Below are 25,928 nucleotides of genomic sequence, written 5' to 3'. Positions count from 1 at the left end.
GGGGTCGGCAGCAGGCTATAATCCAGTTTTGTAATGGATGTCAATGTGAACTCCACCCTAACCTTAACACTAACAACATTAGCAAACTATCCCCCTATAACCCTAGGGTTAGGGTGGAGTTCACATTGACATTGTTTGCTAACGTTAGCAAACTAGCCTGCTCCTGTAACCCAGATGGCTTCCGTTTACAGCTCTGCAGCCAATCGTAATGTGTAACGTCATCACAGTGTACACTCTGTCCAAGTACAGTAGAATCAACCACCCTAAGTAGTGTACACTCTGTCCAAGTACAGTAGAATCAACCACCCTAAGTAGTGTACACTCTGTTCAAGTACAGCAAGCCAAGGCCAGTTTATTTGTACAGCACATTTCATACAACAGGGGCAATTCAAAGTGCTTTACATATATTATTTAAAAATACAGCAAGAGGAGCATAGTAAGAAAATAAAAATTACAATGAATAAAAGCAAATATAAGCAGTAAATGGTTAAAACATTTAATGTACAGTAGAACTTACCACCCTAAGTAGCCTGTACACTACTTTACACCACTCTGTTCAAGTACAGTAGGACTAACAGCCCTAAGTAATGTACACTCTGTTTGAAGCACTTATCTGTCCTCTCTGCCATCTGATACTGTACCAGGAGCTTTGTACAAATAAATCACGCCTTTATTTTGGAAAGAGATGACGTGTTTACATTTGATCCATTTAATTTGTATAGCATAGAAACACAAGATGATATGACAGGTACAATATGACATAAGGGCCAAATCATTGTTCATCAATAACATACTACGATAAAATGACACGCATACATGATTAAGATTCCTAACTAATATCATCATTGTTTCATTCTGAAGCAACATAAGCAACTGCAGGTAAACATGTATATGTGTCTAATGTGGAATCACAACAATCTTGAAAATATAGAACCACAAAATAAAACATTAAAAAAAAAATGGTTCTAAGCGTTTTTCTATCTGATTTACCGGTAGTCATTTTACAACCCCAAAAGGCACTCAAAATCATCAACTGGGGGGCCATCAATTGAGTTTCACTGTTCTATAGGCTTCTCTACTCTGCACAGGGACACAGACCCATACTCCACCATGATCACAACTGGGTAGAGGGGCTCAGTGAAGGTGGTTGTGAGTGTGAACAGGAGGGTCAGTGTGTCAGAGGAGACGCTGTAGAAGGACAGAGTGCCGGCCGGCCAGTCCAGATACACTCCTACTCTGCTGGAGGAAGGTGCAGGTAGAATGATTTTAATATCATTGTTCCTGATGATGTAATCACCAAATAAGTACTTCAGGATCCAGGATTTGTCACTGTATCCCAGCCAGGAGTCTTTACCCTCTCCTTTCCTGTTGATTCCTTTATAAGCCACTCCTATACCAGTGTACTCACTCCACTCTACCTCCCAGTAACAGCGGCCAGTCAGACCCTCTCTACACATCACCTGTGTCTCATGGTCAAACCTCTCTGGGTGATCAGGATACGGCTGCTCCTCTCCCACCCATGTCACCTTCCTGTTTTCCTCAGACAGAGAGAGCTCTCTGTGTGCTGTGTTTGGGTCCAGTGTGAGCTCACAGGCATCTGATGAGGAAGACCATTCAACTTAGTGTTAGTTCACACAAAATATTTCAGTGCCCTGAAAATATTAACTAGTTTGAGCGAATGCTATGAATATATACAATAAGTCATGGTATAAGCACTATGCAACTATGCCTCAAACATCAAAACCTCCATCTGATGTTTCTCCTCAAACATCAAAACTTACGTCTCCTGAGACGACATGTCAATGAGTGGTCACTGTGGTCCTCGCTGTAACACAAAAAAGAAACATGACATTTGCATGATGAAGAGGTTACCCAACAAGACAGAGAACCCAACAACCATATTCAGTATTTACCTGAGTCTCTCCACTTCAGCAGGATAGAATGGGTCATTGTCTGCCAGGTTCAGGTCTCTCAGGTGGGAGGTGTTTGAGTTGATGGCGGAGGCCAATGTATCACGGCTCTCCACTGTAAGACCACAGCTGTAGAGCCTAGTAAAACATGATCATTGGATAATTGAAGTGTTCACTGGTTACTGAAACTGAACTTGTGTAAAGTTTCTCTGGTGATAATATCTGTCTGTATGGATCATTTAATCATGTTTGTTCAACTGTATTAGACAGGTGCCACGTGACCTATTGTTTAATCAGGGTATATACAGGAATCTTGAGGTTAATTTCAATACCTTTCTAAGACTTTCTAAAGACCTTGTCAATATTTTTCCAGACCTCACCGCCACTTCGAGCTGTAACCGTTGACATCAGTGACACCTTTAACTTAACAGTTTTAGTTTGCAATAGACTAGACCACTATCATACAACACGGTTTCCGGTTCATCTTAGTTTTTTAATAAAACTAATAAATTCACGAACTTTTACTAAAGGTTTTTAGGACTCAAACTCTTTGGACAGAGTCCAATTCCAAAAAATACCTACAAAATTCAAGACCTCATAAAATCGTGATAAGACTTTTTAATACTTATTAAGGGTCTTGATTTTCCCAAAATGTATTTATCAACTTTTAATACTTTTCAAGGCACCGCGGATACCCTGTTAATTCATCTGAATACCAAGTAGGGGTGCTGTGCTACTGAAAGGACAATAAAGGGGCAACGCCCAAACCATCTCTCTGTGTCGACCTCCCTCTGTGCCTGAATCTGCTACATCATCATCAAGCATTTTAACCATTTATTAAAAGTATCCATAGGAGGGAAGCTGCTATGATCCAGTTCTGTCCTCTGTCAGGGGATGGAGGAGGGTGGAGGCTGGGGGTGGTGGACTCTTTCACTTGGGCAAAATGGGCCAGGGTTTGTCAAATCCTTTGTTGGGCATCTCGTTTGTTAAGTCCTGGTATATTGTGGCATTTCTTTGCTGTTTGCCATCTAAGACATGTTTAGCAGACATGTTTTCATCACACGGCGGAAGGGAATAACCAGGAAGACGTAGACAGCAGAAACAGCTGAGGCACGTGAGTTGAAATTCGCTACGTCAGTAGTTTATTTGAATGACCTGTTTCCATAAAACTTGATGTGAGTCTGAGGTGATTCGCATAAGGCACCTCAAGCGAGAGTTTCGACTTTGCGCGAATTAGAGGTGATTCACATTGAGTTTACGCGAATTAAGCCGTACAAACAAACTTTGTTAGATATTCAAAATGTAATATGTGTATTGAAAGTGAAATACGGTATATTACCCAGTATGTCTACTCACCCCAGTGTCTCCAGTTTGCAGTGTGGACTCTCCAGTCCAGCAGAGAGCAGCTTCACTCCTGAGTCTTGTAGATTGTTGTGACTGAGGTCCAGCTCTCTCAGGTGGGAAGAGTTTGAGCTGAGAGCTGAGGCCAGTGCTTCACAACATCTCTCTGTGAGCTTACATCCATCCAGCCTGAATAAGAATTCAATAAAATGATGCAGTAAGTCAATAACAGTTCAGTGTAGTGCAACCAAGTCACAACTGTTGAATGCTGTGGAGGATTAAGAGTAACCTACTTTTACATTGAAAGAAGACAAATGATTGTAAAATGATTGTATAAAAAAGGTTATGACCTTTACCCCAATGTCTCTCTTTTAACAATGGATGTGTCCTTGTTTATTACTATGAGCTTATATTCATAAGATTTTGATTTCAAACTTTGTTGATATTCAAAATGTAATATGTGGATTAAAAGTGCAATACTGTATATTACCCAGTATGTCTACTCACCTCAGTGCCTTCAGTTTGCAGTGTGGACTCTCCAGTCCAGCAGAGAGCAGCTTCACTCCTGAGTCTTGTAGATTGTTGTCCCTGAGGTCCAGCTCTCTCAGGTGGGAAGAGTTTGAGCTGAGAGCTGAGGCCAGCGCTTCACAGCATCTCTCTGTGAGGTCACATTTATCCAGCCTGAATAAGAATTCAATAAAATGATGCAGTAAGTCAATAACAGTCCAGTGTAGCCTACAGTAATAATTACAATACTGCTAAAAGATTGTAATCAGTGAGGGCCTCTCAGGCATCTCGATGGGTGGTTGGCGGACAGCGAATAAGACCTGGGCTGAGGCTGCCGCCGGTCAGAGCCTACATGAATGACCTCACAACACTCACCACGACCAAGGCTTGCACAGTACGGCTACTAAGAAAGCTCCAGGAAAACATTGAGTTGGCTCGCATGAAGATCAAGCCGAGCAAGTCCAGAAGCATCTCTATTGTCAAGGGGAAGCTGTCAGACCACCGCTTCCACATTGGCGAAGAACCCATTCCAACGGTCTCCGAGAAGCCTGTGAAGAGCCTAGGATGTTGGTATGATGCCTCCCTCAAAGATAAAGAGCAAGTAGAGCAGCTCAGGAAGGAGGTAGCCAGCGGCCTGGAGAACATCGACAGAACCCTGCTTCCTGGCAAGCTGAAGCTCTGGTGCATGCAGTATGGACTACTTCCACGTCTCCTGTGGCCACTAACCCTCTATGAAGTTCCTCTCTCAAAGGTGGAAGAGGTGGAGAGACTGGTCAACTCATATGCAAGGAAGTGGCTTGGCCTTCCCAGGTGCCTCAGCAGCATTGGGCTCTACGGCAAAGGGATGTTACACCTGCCCATCTCCAGTCTGGCAGAGGAGTATGCCAAAGTGTGCCAAAGTCAGACTGGAGATGATGCTTCTGGATTAGTACGATCCATTTGTAGCCCAAGCTGCCCCCATCCTGGCCACGGGGAGGAAGTGGACCCCATTGGCTGCAACTGAGCAGGCAAAGGCAGCACTCAGACACAGGGACATTGTGGGCCGAGTGCAGGAGGGGAGGAGTGGTCTTGGCCTCGGGATTAGTACACCGGCCTGGAGCAGCAAGGCCAATCCATCTCAGAGACGCAAGCTGGTGGTCCAGGAGGTACGTCGGGAAGAGGAAGCAGGAAGGCGCGCACAAGCTGTGGCGCAGGCAAAGCAAGGGCAGTGGATGGCATGGGAAGGAGTGGGAAAGAGGAAGATCTCCTGGAAAGATCTGTGGGAGATGGAGGCATTCAGGGCGAGCTTCACCATCAGGGCTGCCTACGATGTCCTGCCTTCTCCTGCAAACCTAAGCCAGTGGTATGGCGAAGACCCCACGTGACCTCTATGTCCAAGTCCAGCAACACTGAAGCACATCTTAGTGGGATGCAAGACCAGCCTCACCCAAGGCCGTTACACCTGGCGGCGCGACCAGAAGTGACCAGGTGCTAAAGTGTCTTGCAGCAGTGCTGGAAAGTCAACGGACAAGTGTGAACGCCCTTCCTCCCCCGTCATCCCGGTGACAGCCAGCACCATTTGTTCGGGAGGGCGAGGGTCAAGCCAGCCTCACCACCATAAGACCAGACACTGGGCAGCTGGGCAGAGCACGGGACTGGAAGCTGCTGGCAGACTTGGACAAGAAACTCTGCTTCCCAGCTGAGATCGCATCCACCAACCTGTGACCAGACCTTGTGCTGTGGTCAGCCTCGCTCAAGCTCGTCTACATCATCGAGCTCACTGTGCCCTGGGAGGGTGCAGTGGAGGAGGCCTACGCGCGGAAGAGGCTGAGGTACACTGAACTGGCAGCAGAGGCCCAACAACAAGGCTGGACAGCGAAGGTCCGCCCAGTGGAAGTAGGCTGCAGAGGGTTCGTCGCCACCTCAACGTCCAGGCTACTCAGGGAGATGAGAGTGCGAGGGAAGGCCCACCGGCAGGCAGCCAAGGACCTCTCCAGGGCTGCTGAAAAGGGGAGCCAGTGGCTGTGGATGAAGTGAAAGGACTCGACCCCGGCGTTCAAATGAGCTGATCGCATCTAGGGAGTGAACCCGGAACGCTGGGATTCACTGCTGAACCCTCTGGAGGTGTCGTGGGCTTATCAGTGAAACACTCATGAAGGAGGGCGCCCACTTGACAAACCAAAGGATGCCATCGCTCATTTGAACACCACAGAGTCTCATCGGTGACTTAAGTGTGTATATATTGAGGGATATCAACATCTAGTCCTACACAACAGATCTATGAGTTTATATTCATAAGATTTTGATTTCAAACTTTGTTGATGTTCAAAATGTAATATGTGGATTAAAAGTGAAATAGTGTATATTACCCAGTATGTCTACTCACCTCAGTGTCTCCAGTTTGCAGTGTGGACTCTCCAGTCCAGCAGAGAGCAGCTTCACTCCTGAGTCTTGTAGATTGTTGTGACTGAGGTCCAGCTCTCTCAGGTGGGAGGAGTTTGAGCTGAGAGCTGAGGCCAGCGTTTCACAGCATCTCTCTGTGAGCTTACATTCATACAGCCTGAATAAGAATTCAATAAAATGATACAGTAAGTCAATAACAGTTCAGTGTAGCCAACAGCAATAATTACAATACTGATAAAAGATTGTAATCAGTGAGGTCAGCCCTTGACCTTGTTTCTTCTCTTAACAATGTCCTTTACATTGCTTCTCAATATGAGTAGTCAACACAAACATGTGGTGGGTGAAGTTTGGGGATGGTGAGTGGAGGTTGGTGGTGGTGGGTGGTGGCTGGGGGTGGTAGGTAGAGTCTGGAGATGGTGGGTGGAGGCTGGGGGTGGTTCGGTGGAAATTGGTGGTGGAGGCTAGGGATGATGGGTGGTAGGTAGAGTCTGGAGATGGTGGGTGGAGGTTGGGGATGGAGGCTAGTGGTGGTGGGTGGAGGCTGGTGGTGGTGGGTGGAGGTTGGGGGTGGAGGTTGGGACGACCACACTAAAGTTACTCTCATTGCCAGTGCAACCAAGTCACAACTGTTGAATGGTGTGGAGGATTAAGAGTAACCTACTTTTACATAGAAGACAAATGATTGTAAAATGATTGTATAAAAAAGGTTATGGCCTACCTCAATGTCTCTCTTTTAACGTCCTTAATGTCCTTGTTTATTACTATGAGTTTATATTCATAAGATTTTGATTTCAAACTTTGTTGATATTCAAAATGTAATTATGTGGCTTAAAAGTGCAATACTGTATATTACCCAGTATGTCTACTCACCTCAGTGCCTTCAGTTTGCAGTGTGGACTCTCCAGTCCAGCAGAGAGCAGCTTCACTCCTGAGTCTTGTAGATTGTTGTCCCTGAGGTCCAGCTCTCTCAGGTGGGAAGAGTTTGAGCTGAGAGCTGAGGCCAGCGCTTCACAGCATCTCTCTGTGAGGTCACATTCATCCAGCCTGAATAAGAATTCAATACAATGGAAATGGAATAAGATGGTGAGTGGAGGTTGGGGATGGTGGGTGGAGGTTGGGGGTGGTGGGTGGAGGCTGGTGGTGGTGGGTGGAGGCTGGGGATGGTGGGTGGAGGCTGGGGATGGTGGGTGGAGGTTGGGGGTGGCTGGTGGAGGCTGGTGGTGGTGGGTGGAGGTTGGGGATGGAGGCTGGTGGTGGTGGGTGGAGGTTGGGGGTGGAGGTTGGGACGACCACACAAAAGTTACTCTCATTGCCAGTGCAACCAAGTCACAACTGTTGAATGCTGTGGAGGATTAAGAGTAACCTACTTTTACATTGAAAGAAGACAAATGATTGTAAAATGATTGTATAAAAAAGGTTATGGCCTTAACCTCCTTGACTGCGTTTACATGCACACCATAATCCTGTATTAAGCGGCTTATGCTCAATATTCCGAGTGTCATGTAAACGCATACCGAATCCGCTTAAGGCCATAAGTCAATTTGGCGATATTCCGATTAAGACCCCTGGCGTACGCCTGTTCGAATCGGAATATTGTGACATGTCAACAACACCTTAAGCGGACACCTTATGACCCTTTTCAGAATATTCAGTTACGTCAACGCTTTTTGCTGCTCCGAAGCTGCTCCAAAGCGCTTTACAGCGGCCTCTCATTCACCCATTCACACACACATTCACACACCAATGGCGGCAAGCTGCCATGCAAGGCGCCGGCCCGCTCACTGGGAGCAATTTGGGGTTCAGTGCCTTGCCCAAGGACACTTCGACATGTGGCCAGCCGGGGTTCGAACCGCCGATCTGCCAACCTTGTGATCATTAGATGGCGGCTCTACCTCCTGCGCCACAGCCGCCCACAATGCTATCGCGCATGCTTCTTCAACACTGGGTACTTGAATGAGCTGACGGATCACTGACCGAGGGTTCTGCCTTTGCAGAACATGTAGATTCATTTTTTCACGGTACACTTGTGGACTCCAAACTGGTTGGCAATAACACGATACTCAGCGCAACTTCCTAGTTTGTACACTACGATAGCCACACACATGGGAAGAGGCACTGGGGCACTTACTGTATTAACAGAATGAGACATGACCGGTTCCATCAACACACACAGTGTGTTGAAAGAGGCTCTGGACATCCTGAAGTTCTCTCCAGTCTGCGTCCGTGGACTCCTTTAGGACCACACGTTCCCACCAGTCCTGGCTTCGTACCTTCATCCACAGTCTCCGGGGGGGGCTCTGGCTAGTGTAAACGGCGTAAGCTGGAAGGTGATACACTTGTTCGCCATTTCTTCTCGCTCTTGTCTTCCAATGTTGAGGACAAAGTGGATCAGCAGGAGTGTTGGAGTTAAATTGTGGTTCAAAAGCGCAAGTAGGAGAACACAATAACGGAGGACTATGTTGGAAACAAGCATTATGGTTTAGCTGTGTTAACGCCCGCTCAACCACCACAACCAAGCTACCAACACTAACGTTACTATAGTAACAACTATTGTCCCTCCCGCAGAATCGGAATATGCCAATGAACATGTAAAGGGAATATTCCAGGTGCTACAGTGCATGTAAACACCTTAATCGGAATATCCCAATAACCCGATTATTGACCTTAATCGGATTATGGTGTGCATGTAAATGCAGTCATGGTCTCTCTTTAACAATGGATATGTCCTTGTTTATTACTATGAGTTTATATTCATAAGATTTTAATTTGATTTAAAACTTTGTTAGATATTCAAAATGTAATTTGTGGATTAAAAGTGAAATAGTGTATATTACCCAGTATGTCTACTCACCCCAGTGTCTCCAGTTTGCAGTGTGGACTCTCCAGTCCAGCAGAGAGCAGCTTCACTCCTGAGTCTTGTAGATTGTTGCTACTGAGGTCCAGCTCTCTCAGGTGGGAGGAGTTTGAGCTGAGAGCTGAGGCCAGCGTTTCACAGCATCTCTCTGTGAGCTTACATTCATACAGCCTGAATAAGAATTCAATAAAATGATGCAGTAAGTCAATAACAGTTCAGTGTAGCCTACAGTAATAATTACAATACTGATACACGATTGTAATCAGTGAGGTCAGCCCTTGACCTTGTTTCTTCTCTTAACAATGTCCTTTACATTGCTTCTCAATATGAGTAGTCAACACAAACATGTGTTGGGGGTGGAGGGTGGAGGCTGGGGATGGTAGAGGCTGGGGATGGTGGGTGGAGGATGGGGGTGGTGGTGGAGATTAGGGGTGGTGGGTGGAGGCTGGGGGTGGTGGGTGGAGGCTGGGGATGGTGGGTGAAGGCTGGGGGTGGTGGGTGGAGGCTAGGAATGGTGGTGGAGATTAGGGGTGGTGGGTGGAGGCTGGGGTGGTGGGAGGAGGCTGGGGATGGTTGGTGGAGGCTGGTGGTGGTGGGTGGAGGCTGGGGATGGTGGGTGGAGGCTGGTGGTGGTGGGTGGAGGCTGGGGGTGGTTGGTGGAGGCTGGAGATGGTGGGTGGAGGCTGGTGGGGATGGTGGGTGGAGGTTGGTGGTGGTGGGTGGAGGTTGGTGGTGGTGGGTGGAGGCTGGGGATGGTAGTAAAAGTGCAATACTGTATATTACCCAGTATGTCTACTCACTTCAGTGTCTCCAGTTTGCAGTGTGGACTCTCCAGTCCAGCAGAGAGCAGCTTCACTCCTGAGTCTTGTAGATTGTTGACACTGAGGTCCAGCTCTCTCAGGTGGGAGGAGTTTGAGCTGAGAGCTGAGGCCAGCGCTTCACAGCATCTCTCTGTGAGCTTACATCCAATCAGCCTTCATAGAAAAATATAACAGTAATACAAAATATGTAACAGTAAGATATCTGTGGTAATGGTACGATGGTTCTATGTATTCTGTTCTATGGACCTAAAACAGGTGAACTCCTAGTGCCTGTAAGTGCCTGTTATATAATGTAACTACGGTAGCTTGTATTCATCAGAGCAACACATCCGGGTACTTCCTCTGCCCTCCCGTCATGTCCACACCCCTTTTTGTGGTGGAGTTTGGATCGTTAATTGGAGAATTAGCTTTTCATTAGTCTTTTCTAAGGTTGTAATTTGAAAAGATTTTCGAGGTTTTCTAAGGTTTTCTAAGGTTGTTAATTGTTATTAAACACAATGCAGAGTCAACAGAGACATTCATAAACAACAAAAGCCAACAATTGAGATACTCACCTGGCTGTTCGTGAGACTCTGAACACTGGCAGTAGCCCCAGGAGACACTCCTCTGAAATGGAGTAACGGCAGAGGTCAAATACATCCAAGTTGCGTTGACCAGTCAGCAACACAAAGACCAGAGCTGACCACTGTGCAGGTGAGAGTTTGGCCTCTGAGCGACCTCCTGACCTCAGGTACTGTTGGACCTCCTTCTCTAGAGAATGGTCATTCAGCTCATTCAGACAGTGGAACAGGTTGATGCATCTCTCTGAAGAGGGATTCTCCCGGATCTTTTCCTTGATGTACTCGACTGTTTCCTCATTGGTCTGTGAGCTGCTTCCTGTCGGTGTCAGAAGGCCTCGTAGGAGATTCTGATTGGACTCCAGTGAGAGGCCCAGGAGGAAGCGGAGGAACAGGTCCATGTGTCCATTCGCACTCTGCAAGGCCTTGTCTACTGCATCCTTGTGGAGGCTGATGGCTGCTGTCTCGCTGATTGTGGGTGGTGTGTTCATAAGATTGGTATTGCTGTCGTTGAATGTGAGGAACACATACAGAGCAGCAAGAAACTCCTGAACACTCAGGTGCACAAAGCAGTACACTTTCCCTCGGTGCAGTCCACACTCCTCCCTAAAGATCTGTGTGCACACTCCTGAGTACACTGCTTCTCCGATGTCAATGCCACACTCTCTCAGTTCCTCCTCATAGAAGATCAGATGTCCATTTTCCAGCTGTTTAAACGCCAGTTTTCCCAGTGACAGAATGATCTCTTTGTCCCAGTGTGAATCTCTGTCATGGTCTCCAGGATACTTCACATTCCTCTGCACGGTCTGAAACACCAGGAAGTGTGTGTACATCTGTGTCAGAGTCTTGGGCATCTCTCTTCTCTCTGCTTCACCCAACAGTCTCTCCAGAGTAGTGGCTGAGACCCAACAGAACACTGGTATGTGGCACATGATGTGGAGACTCCTTGATCCCTCAACATGTGAGATGATTCTGTTGGCCATGTTCTCATCACTAATTCTCTTCCTGAAGTACTCCTCCTTCTGTGGGTTGTTGAACCCTCGTACCTCTGTCATCCGGTCAACACACTCACAAGGAATCTGATTGGCTGCTGCAGGTCGGGAGGTTATCCAGAGGAGAGCAGAGGGAAGCAGATTCCCCTTGATGAGGTTTGTCAGCAGCACGTCCACTGAGACTGACTCTGTGGCATCACAACATGTCTTGTTGTTCTGGAAGTCTAGAGGAAGTCGACACTCATCCAGACCATCAAAGACAAACACAACTTTGTATTTGTCATAGTTGGAGATTCCTGATTCTTTTGTTTCCACATAGAAGTGATCGAGGAGTTCCAACAAACTGTAGTTTTTGCCGTTGCATAAATTCAACTCTCTGAAAGGGAGTGAAAATATGAACTGGACATCCTGATTGGCTTCTCCTTCAGCCCAATCCAAAATAGACTTCTGCACAGACATTGTCTTTCCAATGCCAGCGACTCCCCTGGTTAACACATTTCTGATTGGTCTGTCTTGTCCGGGTGAGGGTTTGAAGATGTCTTTGCATTTGATTGGTGTCTCTTCTGTAGCTGGTCTTCTGGATGCTGTCTCAATCTGTCTGACCTCATGTTCGTTATTGACCTCTCCACTTCCATCCTGAATGATGTAGACCTCTGTGAAGGTCTCATTGAAAAGTTTTTGGTTGCCTTGTTCAGCTATTCCCTCAAACACACACTGACACCTGCTCTTATGGGTGAGTTTTAGTTTAAGTTGGAACTTCTCAACAGCGTCCCCTGAGGGAACAAAGGATGACAACAATGTTAAAGTATCTCAGTAACCTTTTTGTAAACACACAATCATAGTCAGTAAAAATAGGAAGAATAACTTATATTTGCACAACAAGGTTGATGTTCAGTAGATCTAGTCACATGACTTACTGACTGATAGTAGGAAGCTCTTACTCTCCAGTGTGACAGTGAGCTCCATCTGGTTCATGGCTCTCAGCATCTGTCCAGCCTCCTTCCTGGCCCCCACCCTCTGCCTCTCATCCTCTTCAGGCAACTGAAGAAGAAATGAAAACCGCTTCTCAAGTCAATGGAAAAAATCAACAAACTTATTTTTTTACAATTGTACTAAATTGTAAATAAATTGTGCAGTAGTCAAACTGTATGCAGATGTTCTCTTATCTCTTATTGTCAGGGTCCCCTCCAGTGGGGGAAATAAGTATTGACATTTCAACACTCAACATTTTGTCCAGTAAATGTCATGTTCCAATGAGCCTATTCAAGTGGAATTTGCACCAGACTTTTTGGTATTAACTCAAACAATCCAGACAAAAACATCTAAACATTAAAGTCCATATGTAAATAAAGTTATGTGTAATAAAGTCGAATGGAACAGGAAAAAAGTGTTGAACACACCAAGCAGTAGTGGCTGGAGCTAGAGCACGCCAGAGAACGTTCGATTTCAACATTTAAAGTGGTCATGCCAATTATTATAATATTTTTTATATTATTATTATTATAATCAATATTCACAATTAATTACTTGCGTTCTTATTTCTTGATAATCCAGTGTGACAACGTGCCCGGCGTTGTGTGACAATTTACTTGCTGATGGGGCAAATTGTCACAAATGCACACTCTCTATTTAACGGTCTACAGCTCTGTACTGAAATAAGATATGAAGATTTAATCAATACAAGATATGTGGCCAAGACTTCCTTCTTTCATTTGGTATGACATGTATACCATTGTGATGTATCGTGCCCAGTTAATGTTAGACATCGTGTGACAATATACCCCGCGTTTTTGTTTGTTTGTTGACCAGCCATAAATGGGCAGAACACCGGCAACGGTGCTGGACTGGTGTTTCGTCCTAAGACATTTTGCGTTTCCCTGCTTTTCATGGCCCCTGGCCAGTTTTAGGGGCTTGAAGGAGCATCTTGCTTGCTGGCTTGAGTAACGTGTCGGTTTCTTTCAAGCAAACTTCGCGGTCAAGAAGGTGGGAAGGTTGGCACTGGAGTGGCTGGCAGTGAGGTTCATATTCTAACTGCATAGGCATAGGAACTACACCGAAGTCCCACTAGATGCTTTATGGACTATAATGATAAATGCATACACACGGACACAACATTATCATTTTTTACCATTCTATTATTGTATTGCTCAATTGTATCTTGCCTAATTTTTTCCATTGCCATGAATTTTACTCTCTTGTACTTGTAATGGGACGTAATAAACTTTTGGCACACATGGCAATAAAATGATGATGAATCTTGAATTATTATTATTATTATTATTTAGCTATTTAAACGTGTCAGCCCTGCAATTTTGCTTCCAGAGGGTTAGCTGACAACCCCACTGACAGATGACAGGTAGGTAATGACAGGTAGTGTAATGGGGGAGTGGTTGTCTTGAGGGTGTGGTTGTCTTGAGGGAGTGATTAGGGTGGAGTTAACCAGCTATTGTTCCCACCCATTACCTCAGTGAAAAACGTCTCTGAAAACTTTGAGGCTGGATATCGCAGTACGGTGGTTCAGGGGGTATCACCATTAAACTATCCATGACTTCTTCAACTTGTTTCCCCAAAAATATTTTGCCCTACTTGCGGACTTTTTAACCATGCCCTGTCACATATTTGCACAACAAGGTTGATGTTCAGTAGATCTAGTCACATGACTAACTGACTGATAGTAGGAAGCTCTTACTCTCCAGTGTGACAGTGAGCTCCATCTGGTTCATGGCTCTCAGCATCTGTCCAGCCTCCTTCCTGGCCCCCACCCTCTGCCTCTCATCCTCTTCAGGCAACTGAAGAAGAAATGAAAACCGCTTCTCAAGTCAATGGAAAAAATCAATAAACTTAATTTTTTTACAATTGTACTAAATTGTAAATAAATGGTGCAGTAGTCAAACTGTATGCAGATGTTATCTTATCTCAGCATATTGTCAGGGTCCCCTCCAGTGGGGGAAATAAGTATTGACATTTCAACACATCAACATTTTGTCCAGTAAATGTCATGTTCCAATGAGCCTATTCAAGTGGAATTTGCACCAGACTTTGGTATCAACTCAAACAATCCAGACAAAAACATCTAAACATTAAAGTCCATATGTAAATAAAGTTATGTGTAATAAAGTCGAATGAAACAGGAAAAAAGTGTTGAACACACCAAGCAGTAGTGGCTGGAGCGAGAGCACGCCAGAGAACGTTCGATTTCAAAGTTTAAAGTGGTCATGCCAATTATTATAATATTTATTATATAATTATAATCAATGTGTGCACTGCCAGCGTTTTCATTCAAAGGCATGATTTGCCAGATTCTCTAGGCATGATTGTTAAAAAGGTTAGTTAATGAAGTTGAATTTGATTTTGAATTTGAAATTATAGGCCTATAGGCTACTATAACATACTTTTGATCACTTTCAAACAATAATGGAGGATATTCACTTTCACTCTCGCTGGTCACGACGCGGCCAAGACCTTCCGACGCAATGTGCGTTGATACAAATGATACAACAGATATAATAGTTATATAGATATAATAGTTATATAGATATAATAGTTATATAGATACAACAGTTATAATAGTTATATAGATTGATTGATTGATTGAAAACTTTATTAGAAGATTTGCAGAAGTAGGTACATGAAAGTACATATTACATACAAGGTCAACTAACAGGATAAAAACCCAAGAAAGCCACTGGCTTATTTCAATTGGGGTCCTTGATTCTCAATTCATCGTTACATGTAAGACCGACAAAACAAACTATTACTATCTACAAGATAAAAATACATCCATCATGGGAAGAACAATACAACAAAACATCAGGTATGTACAGCGGGTAGGACAGGTGGGGACATACACCACAGGTGGGGGCGGGGGACAAAACACAAAGTATGTACAGTGGGTAGTTCGGGTCTTTTAATCTGATTTTTGATTTAGAGGGTCCAGTTACGGATTGCAGCCTCCTGTAAATGTTTTTTGAGAGTGGTTTTGAAGGTGGGCAGTGTTTTGCACTCCTTTAAGATTATAGGAAGGGCGTTCCACATTTTTACTGCATAGTTTGCAAACGAGTTTAACCCCTTGTTTGTGGTGCAACGCGGTTGAACGTGGTTCGTGGAGCTTCCTCTGGTGTTGTATGTGTGGACGTTGTTCACTTTTTGGAAGTATGTTGACAGGTACTTGGGTGTCTTTGTGGTGTAGCGAATCTTGAAGACCAGGCCCAGTGCAAGCTGCTGCACTCTGTCAACTACTCGTAGCCAATCAAGGCTCAAAAAATGAGCAGCGGTTAGATGTGTCCTAGGGTTGAGGCCTAGCAGAAGCCTAACCAGTTTATTTTGGGCTGTCTGGAGTCTTGTTTTATGGGCCTTTGTGGTTCTATAGTACCATGATGTTACGGCATCAACAGATACAACAGATATAATAGTTATATAGATAGAAGATATATAATAGTTATATAGATATAATAGTTATATAGATACAACAGTTCAGACCAAGTCAGTTTTACGAGGCAAGCAAAGGTGTTTTCCTTGTCGTGAGTTGTTATTGTTTAGAATGGTTGCCATGGCTACCGCAGAGGTAGGCCCGGACATCCTGTTGTAACTTTATAGCTTACATGATTAACTTTATAGGTTACATAATTGATTAATATGTTACATGATTGATTGACACTTAAACGAGATTGATTAATATGTTACATAATTGATTGACAGTTAAAATAGTTATTATTAAGAGAGTTAAAAAGAAGTACATTTTCTGTTGTATTGGCCAAGAATAGGTAGAACAGCAGGTCCCAGAAGGCCTTGCGGCAAGACGTCATAGAAGTTGACAGTTTGTTGTACAGAAATGAAAGGAAAAGTGATCAAAAGTGTATGCTAGCTGATTTTTTTTTTTTCATACAAAGAACCTTTCGCTTTACAATCCGACGTCCGAGCCGTCGCTTGTTAAGTCGTGACGTATTTCCGGGTCCAACGTTGGCTGAGGCGCTGTCTTCGAAATGCCGAAATAATAATAATAATTAATTATATTTATATAGCGCTTTTCCGAGGCTCAAATACCCTGACAATATGGGGGGAAATGGAAAGTGCTGTGTCCCTTGTTGTATGAATAGATCCGAGTCTAAAAAACGATTGAACTGTCATTCTACCGCTGTAGTTCACAGGTACTCTGGTGCGGAGAATTTCTGGTTTGGACTCGGAAATGGCTAAACGTCACTTTTGACGTCAGACTTAACAAGCGGTATCGGACATCCGGGTATTTTAAGGGCCAACCAGAGCTCCAGGCCAACAATAATTCCTCCAGATAAATGCTGGTGGCAAATTACCTGAAACGGGTCAGTCGTTCGTTCAGCCGCTTGTTGTGATGTGGTGGACAGTAGCTCTCCAACCCGGAAGATGAGGAACAGAGCGGGTCTGTCGACGGGTCCACTCGTTTAGCTCACCCCGGGCAATGCCCCGGCGCCGGGAGGGGCGGAGTGGCCCGAGATCTATACCGCTGTGTCACATGTGAGAGCACTGGCGGACTCATGGGGGGGGGGGGGGGGGGGGCAGGGGGGGCGACCGCCCCTCCTGGTGCCCCCACGGTTGAAAACCGTCTCTCTAAAGTGCCATTTTGAGTGGAGAAATTAGAGGATGTGCCCTATTGGTGCCCTTCCAATGGTCTAAACTTGACCATGGGCACTGATGGGATCCCATGTTGTGCAGTAGGTGCCCTTTTTTCCTTTTCGCCCCCCCTGCCCTTCAAACATCCTGAGTCCGCCACTGTGTGAGAGTACTATATTGTATCACTAACATACACTATGTCCTTTATATAATAATAATAATAATAATAATAATATTTATTGTTTAATGTTAAATGTGCAACAAGAGGAGAAAAAACACTGGATAAGGTATACACCAACATCAAACGTGCTTACAAGGCTAGACCGCTAGCTCATCTAGGCATGTCTGACCATGTGTCAATCCTCCTGATCCCAGCCTACACTACCATGAGGAAAAGTGCTCCCATCACCACTAAGACTGTCAGAACCTGGCCAGAAGGGTCCGCTCCACTGCAGATCTGCCTAAATGACACCTCATGGCAGGAATATGAGCATGAGGACCTGGAACAGTTCACGTCGTCGGTTCTGAACCACATAGTGAACTGCACCAACTCAGTCACCGTGGACAAACGGGTCCGGGTCTACCCCAACACGAAGCCATGGATGACTGGGAAGGTCCAAAAACTGATCAATGAGAGGGACAACGCCTTTCTCGCAGGGAAGGGCACACTGCTGTACAGCACCACCAGGGCTAACCTAAAGCGCGGCATCTGAGAGGCCAAGGCAGACCACAGAGAGAAGATTGAGGAATGCTTCCTGAGCAACGACTCCAGGCGGATGTGGCAGGGGGTTCAGCACATGACAAACTTCAGAGCCAACAGGCTCACAGCCGCAGAGGACGACCCCCTGCTGGCGGAAAAGCTGAACTCCTTCTACGCCCGGTTCGACGAGGGGCGTACGGAGGTAACCACAACACAAACACCACTCTCTCCAGCTCTCAGCAGCCTCACCCTCACAGAGCATGAAGTGAGACGCGTGCTGAAGGCGGTGGACCCCAGGAAAGCCTCGGGCCGGATGGTGTCCTGGGACGGGTGCTGAGGGACTGCGCCGACCAGCTGGCCGGGGTTTTCACCAACATCTTCAACCAGTCCCTGTCCCAGGCCACCATCCCACCCTGCCTGAAAACCTCAACTATCATCCCAGTCCCGAAGAAAAGCACGGTGAGCTGCCTAAACGACTACCGCCCGGTGGCACTCACACCAATCATCATGAAGTGCTTCGAGAAACTAGTCCGGGCCCACATATTCACACGCCTCCCGCCCAACCTGGATCCATACCAGTTCGCCTACAGAGCCCACAGGTCCACAGAGGACGCCATCGCAACGACTCTCCACGCCACTCTATCCCACCTGGAGAGGGGAAACAGCTACGCGAGACTGCTCTTTGTGGACTTCAGCTCTGCCTTCAACACCATCCTTCCAGACAGGCTAGTGACCAAACTACTAGACCTGGGACTATCACACTCTATATGTGCATGGATCAAGGACTTCCTGACCGACCGCCCCCAGAGGGTGCGGGTGGGCTCCCACACCTCCACAGCCCTCAGCCTCAGCACTGGGTCCCCCCAGGGCTGCGTGCTAAGCCCCATCCTCTACAACCTCTACACCCACGACTTCACCCCCGTCCACCCCAGCAACTCCATCGTAAAGTTTGCAGACGACACCACCGTGGTGGGCTGCATCACGGGGGGGACGAGGCGGCGTACAGGGATGAGGTAGAGCAACTGAGCAAGCTGTGCAAGGTTAACAACCTGCTGCTGAACAAGTCAAAGACCCAGGAAATCATCGTGGACTTCAGGAGGAAAAAGTCCGAGATCCAGCCCCTGCTCATCGACGGAGAGAGCGTGGAGAGAGTCTCAGCCCTCCGATTCCTGGGGGTGCACATACAGGATGACCTGTCCTGGAAGAACAACACAACAGCCACCATCAAGAAGGCACAACAGCGGCTCTACATCCTGAGAGTCCTCAGGAAGGAACACATCAAGCAGGAGATAATGTTCGCCTACTACCGCGGCGCAGTGGAGAGCATCCTCACCTACGGCATCTGCAACTGGTTCTCCAGCTGCACAACCGCGGAGAGAAATGCGCTACAGAGAGTCGTGAGAACAGCCCAGAAGATCACCGGCGCCCCCCTCCCCTCTCTGGAAGAGCTGTACAACACACGCTGTCTCAGGAAGGCCTCCAAGATCTCCAGAGACCCAACCCACCCTGGGTACGAACACTTTACCCGGCTGCTCTCGAAAAGGCGGTACAGGACCATGGCCGCAAGGACAAACAGACTGAAGCACAGCTTCTACCCCAGGGCCATCCAGGCCCTGAACACAGCAAAGACCTAAGTTCTGGGCCCTGGACAGTCTGGACGGATTGATGGCAGCTGCTGGACTGAAAAAAAATCAGGTGTAGTGCTGAGGCACAAATATGTACATTTCTAGCCTGCAAACTGCGACACTTCAAATGAATGTGCAATAACACTATGTGCAATATGACAACCCTAGTCGTCTATCGGTACAGTATAGTATAGTGGATAGTGTACATAGCCTTTATTTATGTAAACCAGCTCCTTCCCTTCTTGTGTTTTTTTTTTTTTTTTTTTTTTTCTTTCCTAGCACCAGGGGAGCCACCCCTCCTTAATTTCGTTGTTTGGTACTATAGCAATGACAATAAAGACCATTCATTCATTCATTCAATAATAATAATAATAATAATAATAATAATAATAATATTTATTTGTATAGCACTTTTCCTGCAAACGTTGCAGCTCAAAGTGCTTTAACATATCCACATAGCATACAAATAATAATATAACAATTGTAATCAATAAAACACACAATAGCAATAATATAAACTACATAATAAAACAAGAAGAGTCCGCCAGTGCTCTCACATGTGACACACATAAACCATACAATCCAAGGGGGCATAGAACAAAGATAAACAAAATAACAAAATAATATAAGAATTACTATAAGATTTAAACATGTAAATACATAGTATTTATACAGTAAATATACAGTATACAATATATACAAATATATAGATTCATCAACTAACATTAAAAGATATATTTAGAAAATAACAGTCATTAAAAAGACAATCGTTTACACTTGACTTTACACATCCACTAGGTAGAAGCAGATCCCTGCCATCGAGAATCATCACAACGTCATGACTGCAACTTATTTAGGGGAGATAATCTAATGGCATTTAATGAATACTGGGTGTGTACAGAGTGAAATTGAGGATGTTCAGACAATTAAATTCACTTGGACTGATCAAATCCATTGATCACATTAATAATCAGTCTAGTACAGGTCCCAGAGCTTTAGAATGGTGATGGTGAGGTAGCACTCGGCTGTCTGTCTTATTAAAACAAAAACATAAGTTGTACTCCCTCAGTCTATGCATGTGTTTGACATAATTACATTTAACAGATTTATGAAACACAGGATAAGATGTAAATTCCTTTGTGCAGGCACGTACGTGAGAGTGGGGAGGGGGGGGCTGGGGGGCTGGGGTTAGGTTTAATTTCAGACGCATCATCAGTAGTGTTCCTCCAGGTCATGGGGTGTTTCGGCCATCAAACTATACACCCTCGCCAGAGGTGGCCAGCTCAGGGGGATCAGCCCCGAACTTGCGTCAATCCTAATTCGTCATGAGAATGGCTGACGTCTCATGAGACTATGCAAGGCAGGGGCGTCCTTTTCCCTGAGTCAGGCCTAAGCTGACCGCATACCTTCTGGTTGGCTACTTCGGGGCCCAGCAGGGATCTTTCCTTCTCATAAAAAGCCACTGGCTGCTTCTTTCGGCTGCTTCCGATGCAGCTTTGATTGCTGAACGCAGGCTTTGGCCTCTGATTCCCAGGTCTGTAAACAATCTGGTGGTAGATCTTGTCACAAACCCTCTGCACCCCACCTCCACTGGGCGGACTTCAGTGTTCCAGCCGTGGTGTTGTGCTTCGGCGGCGAGCTTAGCATAGCGTAGATGTTTCAGCTCGTAAGCTTCATCCACTGCGTCCTCCCAGGGTACGGTTAGTTCAATGATGTACACCTTTTTTAGAGAAGGGGACCAGAGAACCAAGTCAGGTCTCAGGGTGGTTATGGCGATCTCTTTAGGAAACACAAGCTGTCGTCCAATATCAGTCAGCATCTTCCAGTCGCGGGCCAACCGTAGCTGGCCTCGCTCAGATGGTGTCGAGCTGCTCCTGGTAACCTTTGCCCCCTCACGGACAAAGGTAATTGCCTGTTGGTGGTTGGATGCTGATGGCGGTAGGGAGTTGGTGGCAGCTCGTTTGTCCTCCAGGGTGGATGCAATGATCTTCAGGACTTGGTTGTGACGCCACGTGTAGCGTCCTTGGGCGAGACTAGTTTTGCATCCTGAAAGAATGTGCCTGAGGGTGGCTGGCGTGGAACAAAGGGCACACCCCGGGTCTTCACCATACCACTGGCCAAGGTTAACTGGTGTTGGATGGACGTCGTATGTAGCTCTGATTATAAAGCTCAACTGCCTCGCTTCCATGGCCCACATGTCCTTCCAGCTAATCTTCCTCCTCTCCACACTGTCCCATCGCGTCCACTGTCCCTGCTTGGCAAGAGAGACTGCCTTGGCCCATCTTCCAGCCTCCTCCTGATGGCGTACTTCCTCCACCACCATCTTCCTCCGTTCTGGTGCTGTGGCCTTACTCCAAGCAGGGCGAGCAGCTGTTAGCCCGAAGCCTCCTCTTCCCTGCTGAACATACTCCACAATGTCAGCATGTTTGAGGGCTGCTGTTGCTGCAGAATTTATGTTTGATAATAATGTTATTGATTTAAGGGCTTGCAAAGGGAATCAAATATGCTTAAAACTGTAAGGGTGACTGTGATTGTAATATGATAGACATCTGTGGTGTCCGGACTGGACTTGTAAGTAATAATAGTAGATCGAGAACGTGGTCCATCAAACGCAGGTTTATTCTTTACAGCATGAGTATGGCAGCCAACTACCCAGCATACACTTCAACTTCCTAGTTAGTCTAACACGTGATTCCGTCTTAAAGGGCAGGACACAACATTTCCCCCTTTCTGGAAAAGAGTTACTTGTACTAACAACAAGGCAAGCAAAAAAATGAAATGGTAGATTCAGCATGTATAAACAAAACAATATCACATTACCCAATCAATATCACATAAGGAAACTTAAATATTATTAATCTAGGTAATGACAGTCTAATACAATAACAATAGACCAAAGTAGTGCAAACAGTATAAGTGCAACAATCCCCATACAACAGGAATACAATTCAACAACTGTCAGTGACCCATTATTAGGCTATTCAAGAGACATAGTCCTTTAGCCATCCAGACCTCTGGATATTACGTCTAGGCCTGGGTGAATGATCAACCACAGGCTCTACAGTGTCTCCGTCTGTGGTTGCGGCAGTGTCTGGGAAAGCAGTGAGATGAGAGGCATTCCAAGTCTTTCCATCACTCAGAATGTATGTGCTGTCCCCCACCTTCTTGCTTATGGTGAGAGGATCACTGTACCTTCTGTGACCTTTCATCACATGCAGAGGATTCTTAACCCGCACTTTGTCCCCTTTTTGAAAAGCAGGAGGACGTGCACCACGTTTGGCATCAGTGTAGGCCTTCATCTTGCGCTGTCGTTCACTGACTCTGTGGCGAATGTTCATCGTCGCCGGAGTACACTCAGGAGCAGGAGGTAACAGAGTCAGCTTGGTTCGCATGGGCCGACCGTGGAGCAGTTCAAAAGGAGATGAACCAGTAGTGGCATGAGGAGTGGCACGGTAGACCTGGAGAAAGTCTACCACAGCTGGTTTCCAAGGCTGATGTTGCTGAATGGCCAGCTGGATGGTTTGTTTCAGCACCCGATTGAACCTTTCTATGGCCCCATTAGCAGCAGGGTAGTAGAGAGAAGATCGGCTGTGTGAGATTTGTCTGTCTTTCAGGAAGGATGTGAATGATGCAGACGTAAACTGCACACCGTTGTCAGTGACAATGTTCAGCGGGTTCCCATGCCGGCTGAACACAGATGACATAAAGGCAAGCACAGTGTTAGTAGTGATGTCTCGGGTGAAGGCTACCTCAGGCCATTTACTAAAGTAGTCAGTCATTGTAACAGCGTATCTGCAGTCTGGAGCAGCTGTTTCGAATGGGCCGACTATATCCATGGCAACCTTTTGCCATGGCCCATCAGGAAGTGGTACAGGTTGCAGTGGACCTGGACGTGGCTTTGCTGTCTTGTCATTTGACTGGCACAAGTGGCAGGCACGGATAGCACTGAGCACCTGATCATCCATTTTAGGCCACCAGTACAGTTCACGAAGTCTCTGTTTGGTCCGCACCACTCCTTGGTGGGACTCGTGAGCAATGGAGATCAGTGCAGGGCGGAGAACGTCAGGGACAAGCACTCTGGAGCCTCGAAATATGAAGCTGTCCTTCACAGACAGTTCATGGCGGAGTGGGTAGTATGGTAGCAAGACAGGGTCGAGACCTTTAGAGGAAGGAGGCCAACCACTTGAGATGATGACGCGGAGCATTGTGAGCTCGGGACATGAGGCACAGGCAGAGTCCAGGTCAGCAGCAGAGAGAGACTCACTAGTAGAGGTGAGAAGAGCAACGTACTCCGTGTCGTCGTCAGCCGGAGCAGATGCAGCAGGCAGAGGTAAGCGAGACATGCAGTCGGCAGGTGCGTTGTCAGAGCCTGGACGGTAGGTGACATCGTAGTTGTAGGACATGAGACGGGCAGACCATCTTGCAACACGTAGACCAGCGCGACCGACACCCTTTGTAGTCATCAGTGTCGTGAGCGCTTGGTGGTCCGTCTTCAGAGTGAAACGGCGTCCCCACAAGTAAGTGCGCCACCGCTCCACAGCCCAGACGCAGGCCAGGGCTTCCTTTTCCACAACAGCATATTTGCGCTCAGCAGCAGAGAGAGTTCGAGATGCAAACGCAACAGTTCTCTCAACGTTGTCAGGGCCCACTTGTGACATCACAGCACCCAACCCGTAGTCAGATGCATCTGTAGATATGATAGTGTGCAGTGCAGGATCAAACAATGCTAGGGCTTGGCTCTTTACCAGCAGTTGCTTGACCCTTTCATAACTGGCTTGTGCTTCGTCAGTCCACTGAAATGCACTGTCCGTCTGTCTCAGGCATGCTCGCATAGGTTCCACCACAGTGGCATGGTTGGGCAGGAACTTAGAGTACCAGGAGAGCAAGCCGAGGAAGGAACGCAGTGTAGTAGCGTCAGTGGGTGCTGGAGCCTCAGCGATGGCCTGTATGCGTACAGTGTCTGGAAGCAGACCATCAGCAGAGACAGTGTGACCCAGGAATGGTAGACTGGGCTCACGGAAACGGCATTTGTCGTTATTAAGCTGCAAGCCAGCAGATTTCAGACGTTGCAGGGTAACTTTAAGAGCCTCGTCATGTGTGTGCCTGTCACTGCCATGTATGATGACATCATCAATGTAGTACTCCACACCCGGCAGGTCAGCGAGAATGATGCTCATCATCTTCTGAAAGGCAGCTGGCGCTGATGCCAGTCCATATGGCACACGGCAGAACCGATACAGTCCATCATGGGTGATGAATGCCGTTAGGTCGCGTGACTCCTCAGCAAGAGGCACCTGGTAGTAGGCGTTAGCCAGGTCAATGGATGAGAAGATGGTGGAGCCTTTCAGGCTGGAAAGGAGCTCATCCATATGAGGCAGTGGAAAGGCGTCAATAATGACCGCCTTATTGGGCTCACGCAGGTCGACACACATCCTTATTTTTCCAGTCTTCTTTTGTATGACGACAATGGGGGACACCCAAGCAGAGGCGTCGACAGGTTCGATCACTCCAGCAGCGAGTAAGCGCTTCAGTTCATCAGAAACTGCGTCTCTGACAGACAGCGGTAGCCGGCGCAGCTTTTGGCGTACCGGTGTGACAGAGGAATCGACCTTCACGCGGTGCACAAAGTTTTCTGCACACCCTACAGCAGCGGGAGCAGATGCAGTAGTGCACTGGAGCACAGGAGTAGGCAGAGATGCAGAGTCATTAGGAGGCACCACTTTGTTGTTTGCAATATGCACACTTAACACAGTCATTAGGTCCCTCCCCATCAGTGAGGTCCCCCTCTCCACAATGAAGAAGGTACCTGGAGCAGTGCGGCCATGGAGAGAAACATCAGCAGACATGCACCCCAGCACTGGAATGCTGGTTTTAGAGTAAGACACCAGCCTGGCAGTCGGTTCAGTAAGTGGAATGTTTTTAAAGTACTGTGCGTAGATGCTCTGTGGCAGTATAGAGACAGATGAACCAGTGTCAACCAGCAATTCCACTTTACTGGACTGTGAGTGTTCTGAAATAATCTCCACAGTGCATGTGATCTTATCACTATTACGTGCAGAATGTTCAGTATATAACACTGTAAATTCAGGGAGATCAACCTCACGTACCTCCTTGGTGTGTGTCTGTGTACTGCGACACACCTTGGCAAAGTGACCCACTCTGTTGCATTGTCTGCATGTAACTGATGCAGCTGGGCAGTTAGTTGCATTAGCTAAATGTCCATCTGATCCACAGCGGTAACATGTTTTCCGCTGTGAAGCCTCCCTAGGCTTTGTACGCTTACCCCACTGTCCCCCTGTTCGTTGTGGAGTGTGCTGCACCGCCTGCACAGATGCAGCCCGCGGCTCACAGAAGGCCTTAGCTTGCTCCGTAGCAGCCTCAATCTGTGTAGCAGTTGTCATGGCCCTTTCCAGTGTAAGTTTATTGTCCATCAAAAGTCTTTCACGGATCCGCGGGTTGTGTAGATGTTCCACTAGCTGATCACGGATCGCCTCATCCGCACGATCGCCATAGTCGCACGTAGCTGCAAGTTCACGTAGTGCAATCACATACTGAAGGACCGTTTCATTCTGCATCTGTACTCTCTTACGGAAAGCATGGCGTTCAGCAACAGTGTTTGTCTTGGGCACAAAGTACTCCTCCAACACAGTCAT

General features: G+C 46.7%; 1 protein-coding gene across 1 annotated transcript; it reads right to left on the bottom strand.

Moving 5' to 3' along the window:
- Positions 1-986: 986 nt before the first annotated feature.
- LOC308153195 (uncharacterized protein) lies at positions 987-25,928 on the bottom strand (the record flags this gene model as incomplete). The annotated part of the gene is made up of 15 exons (XM_080526281.1): positions 987-1,597; positions 1,782-1,825; positions 1,914-2,048; positions 3,267-3,440; positions 3,759-3,932; positions 6,124-6,297; positions 7,011-7,184; positions 8,992-9,165; positions 9,795-9,968; positions 10,370-12,137; positions 12,306-12,405; positions 14,034-14,153; positions 20,861-21,345; positions 23,540-24,916; positions 25,559-25,928. 15 exons carry the CDS (start codon positions 25,926-25,928, stop codon positions 1,056-1,058), a joined length of 5,985 nt encoding a protein of 1,994 aa, XP_080382407.1. The 3' UTR covers positions 987-1,055.

Source organism: Nansenia antarctica (genome assembly GCF_963989245.1).
Source record: "Nansenia antarctica genome assembly, chromosome: 3".
In the NCBI taxonomy this organism is placed as follows: Eukaryota; Metazoa; Chordata; class Actinopteri; order Argentiniformes; family Microstomatidae; genus Nansenia; species Nansenia antarctica.
The sequence above is the reverse complement of the archived record's forward strand: the minus strand, read 5'-3'. Positions and strand labels throughout refer to the sequence as shown.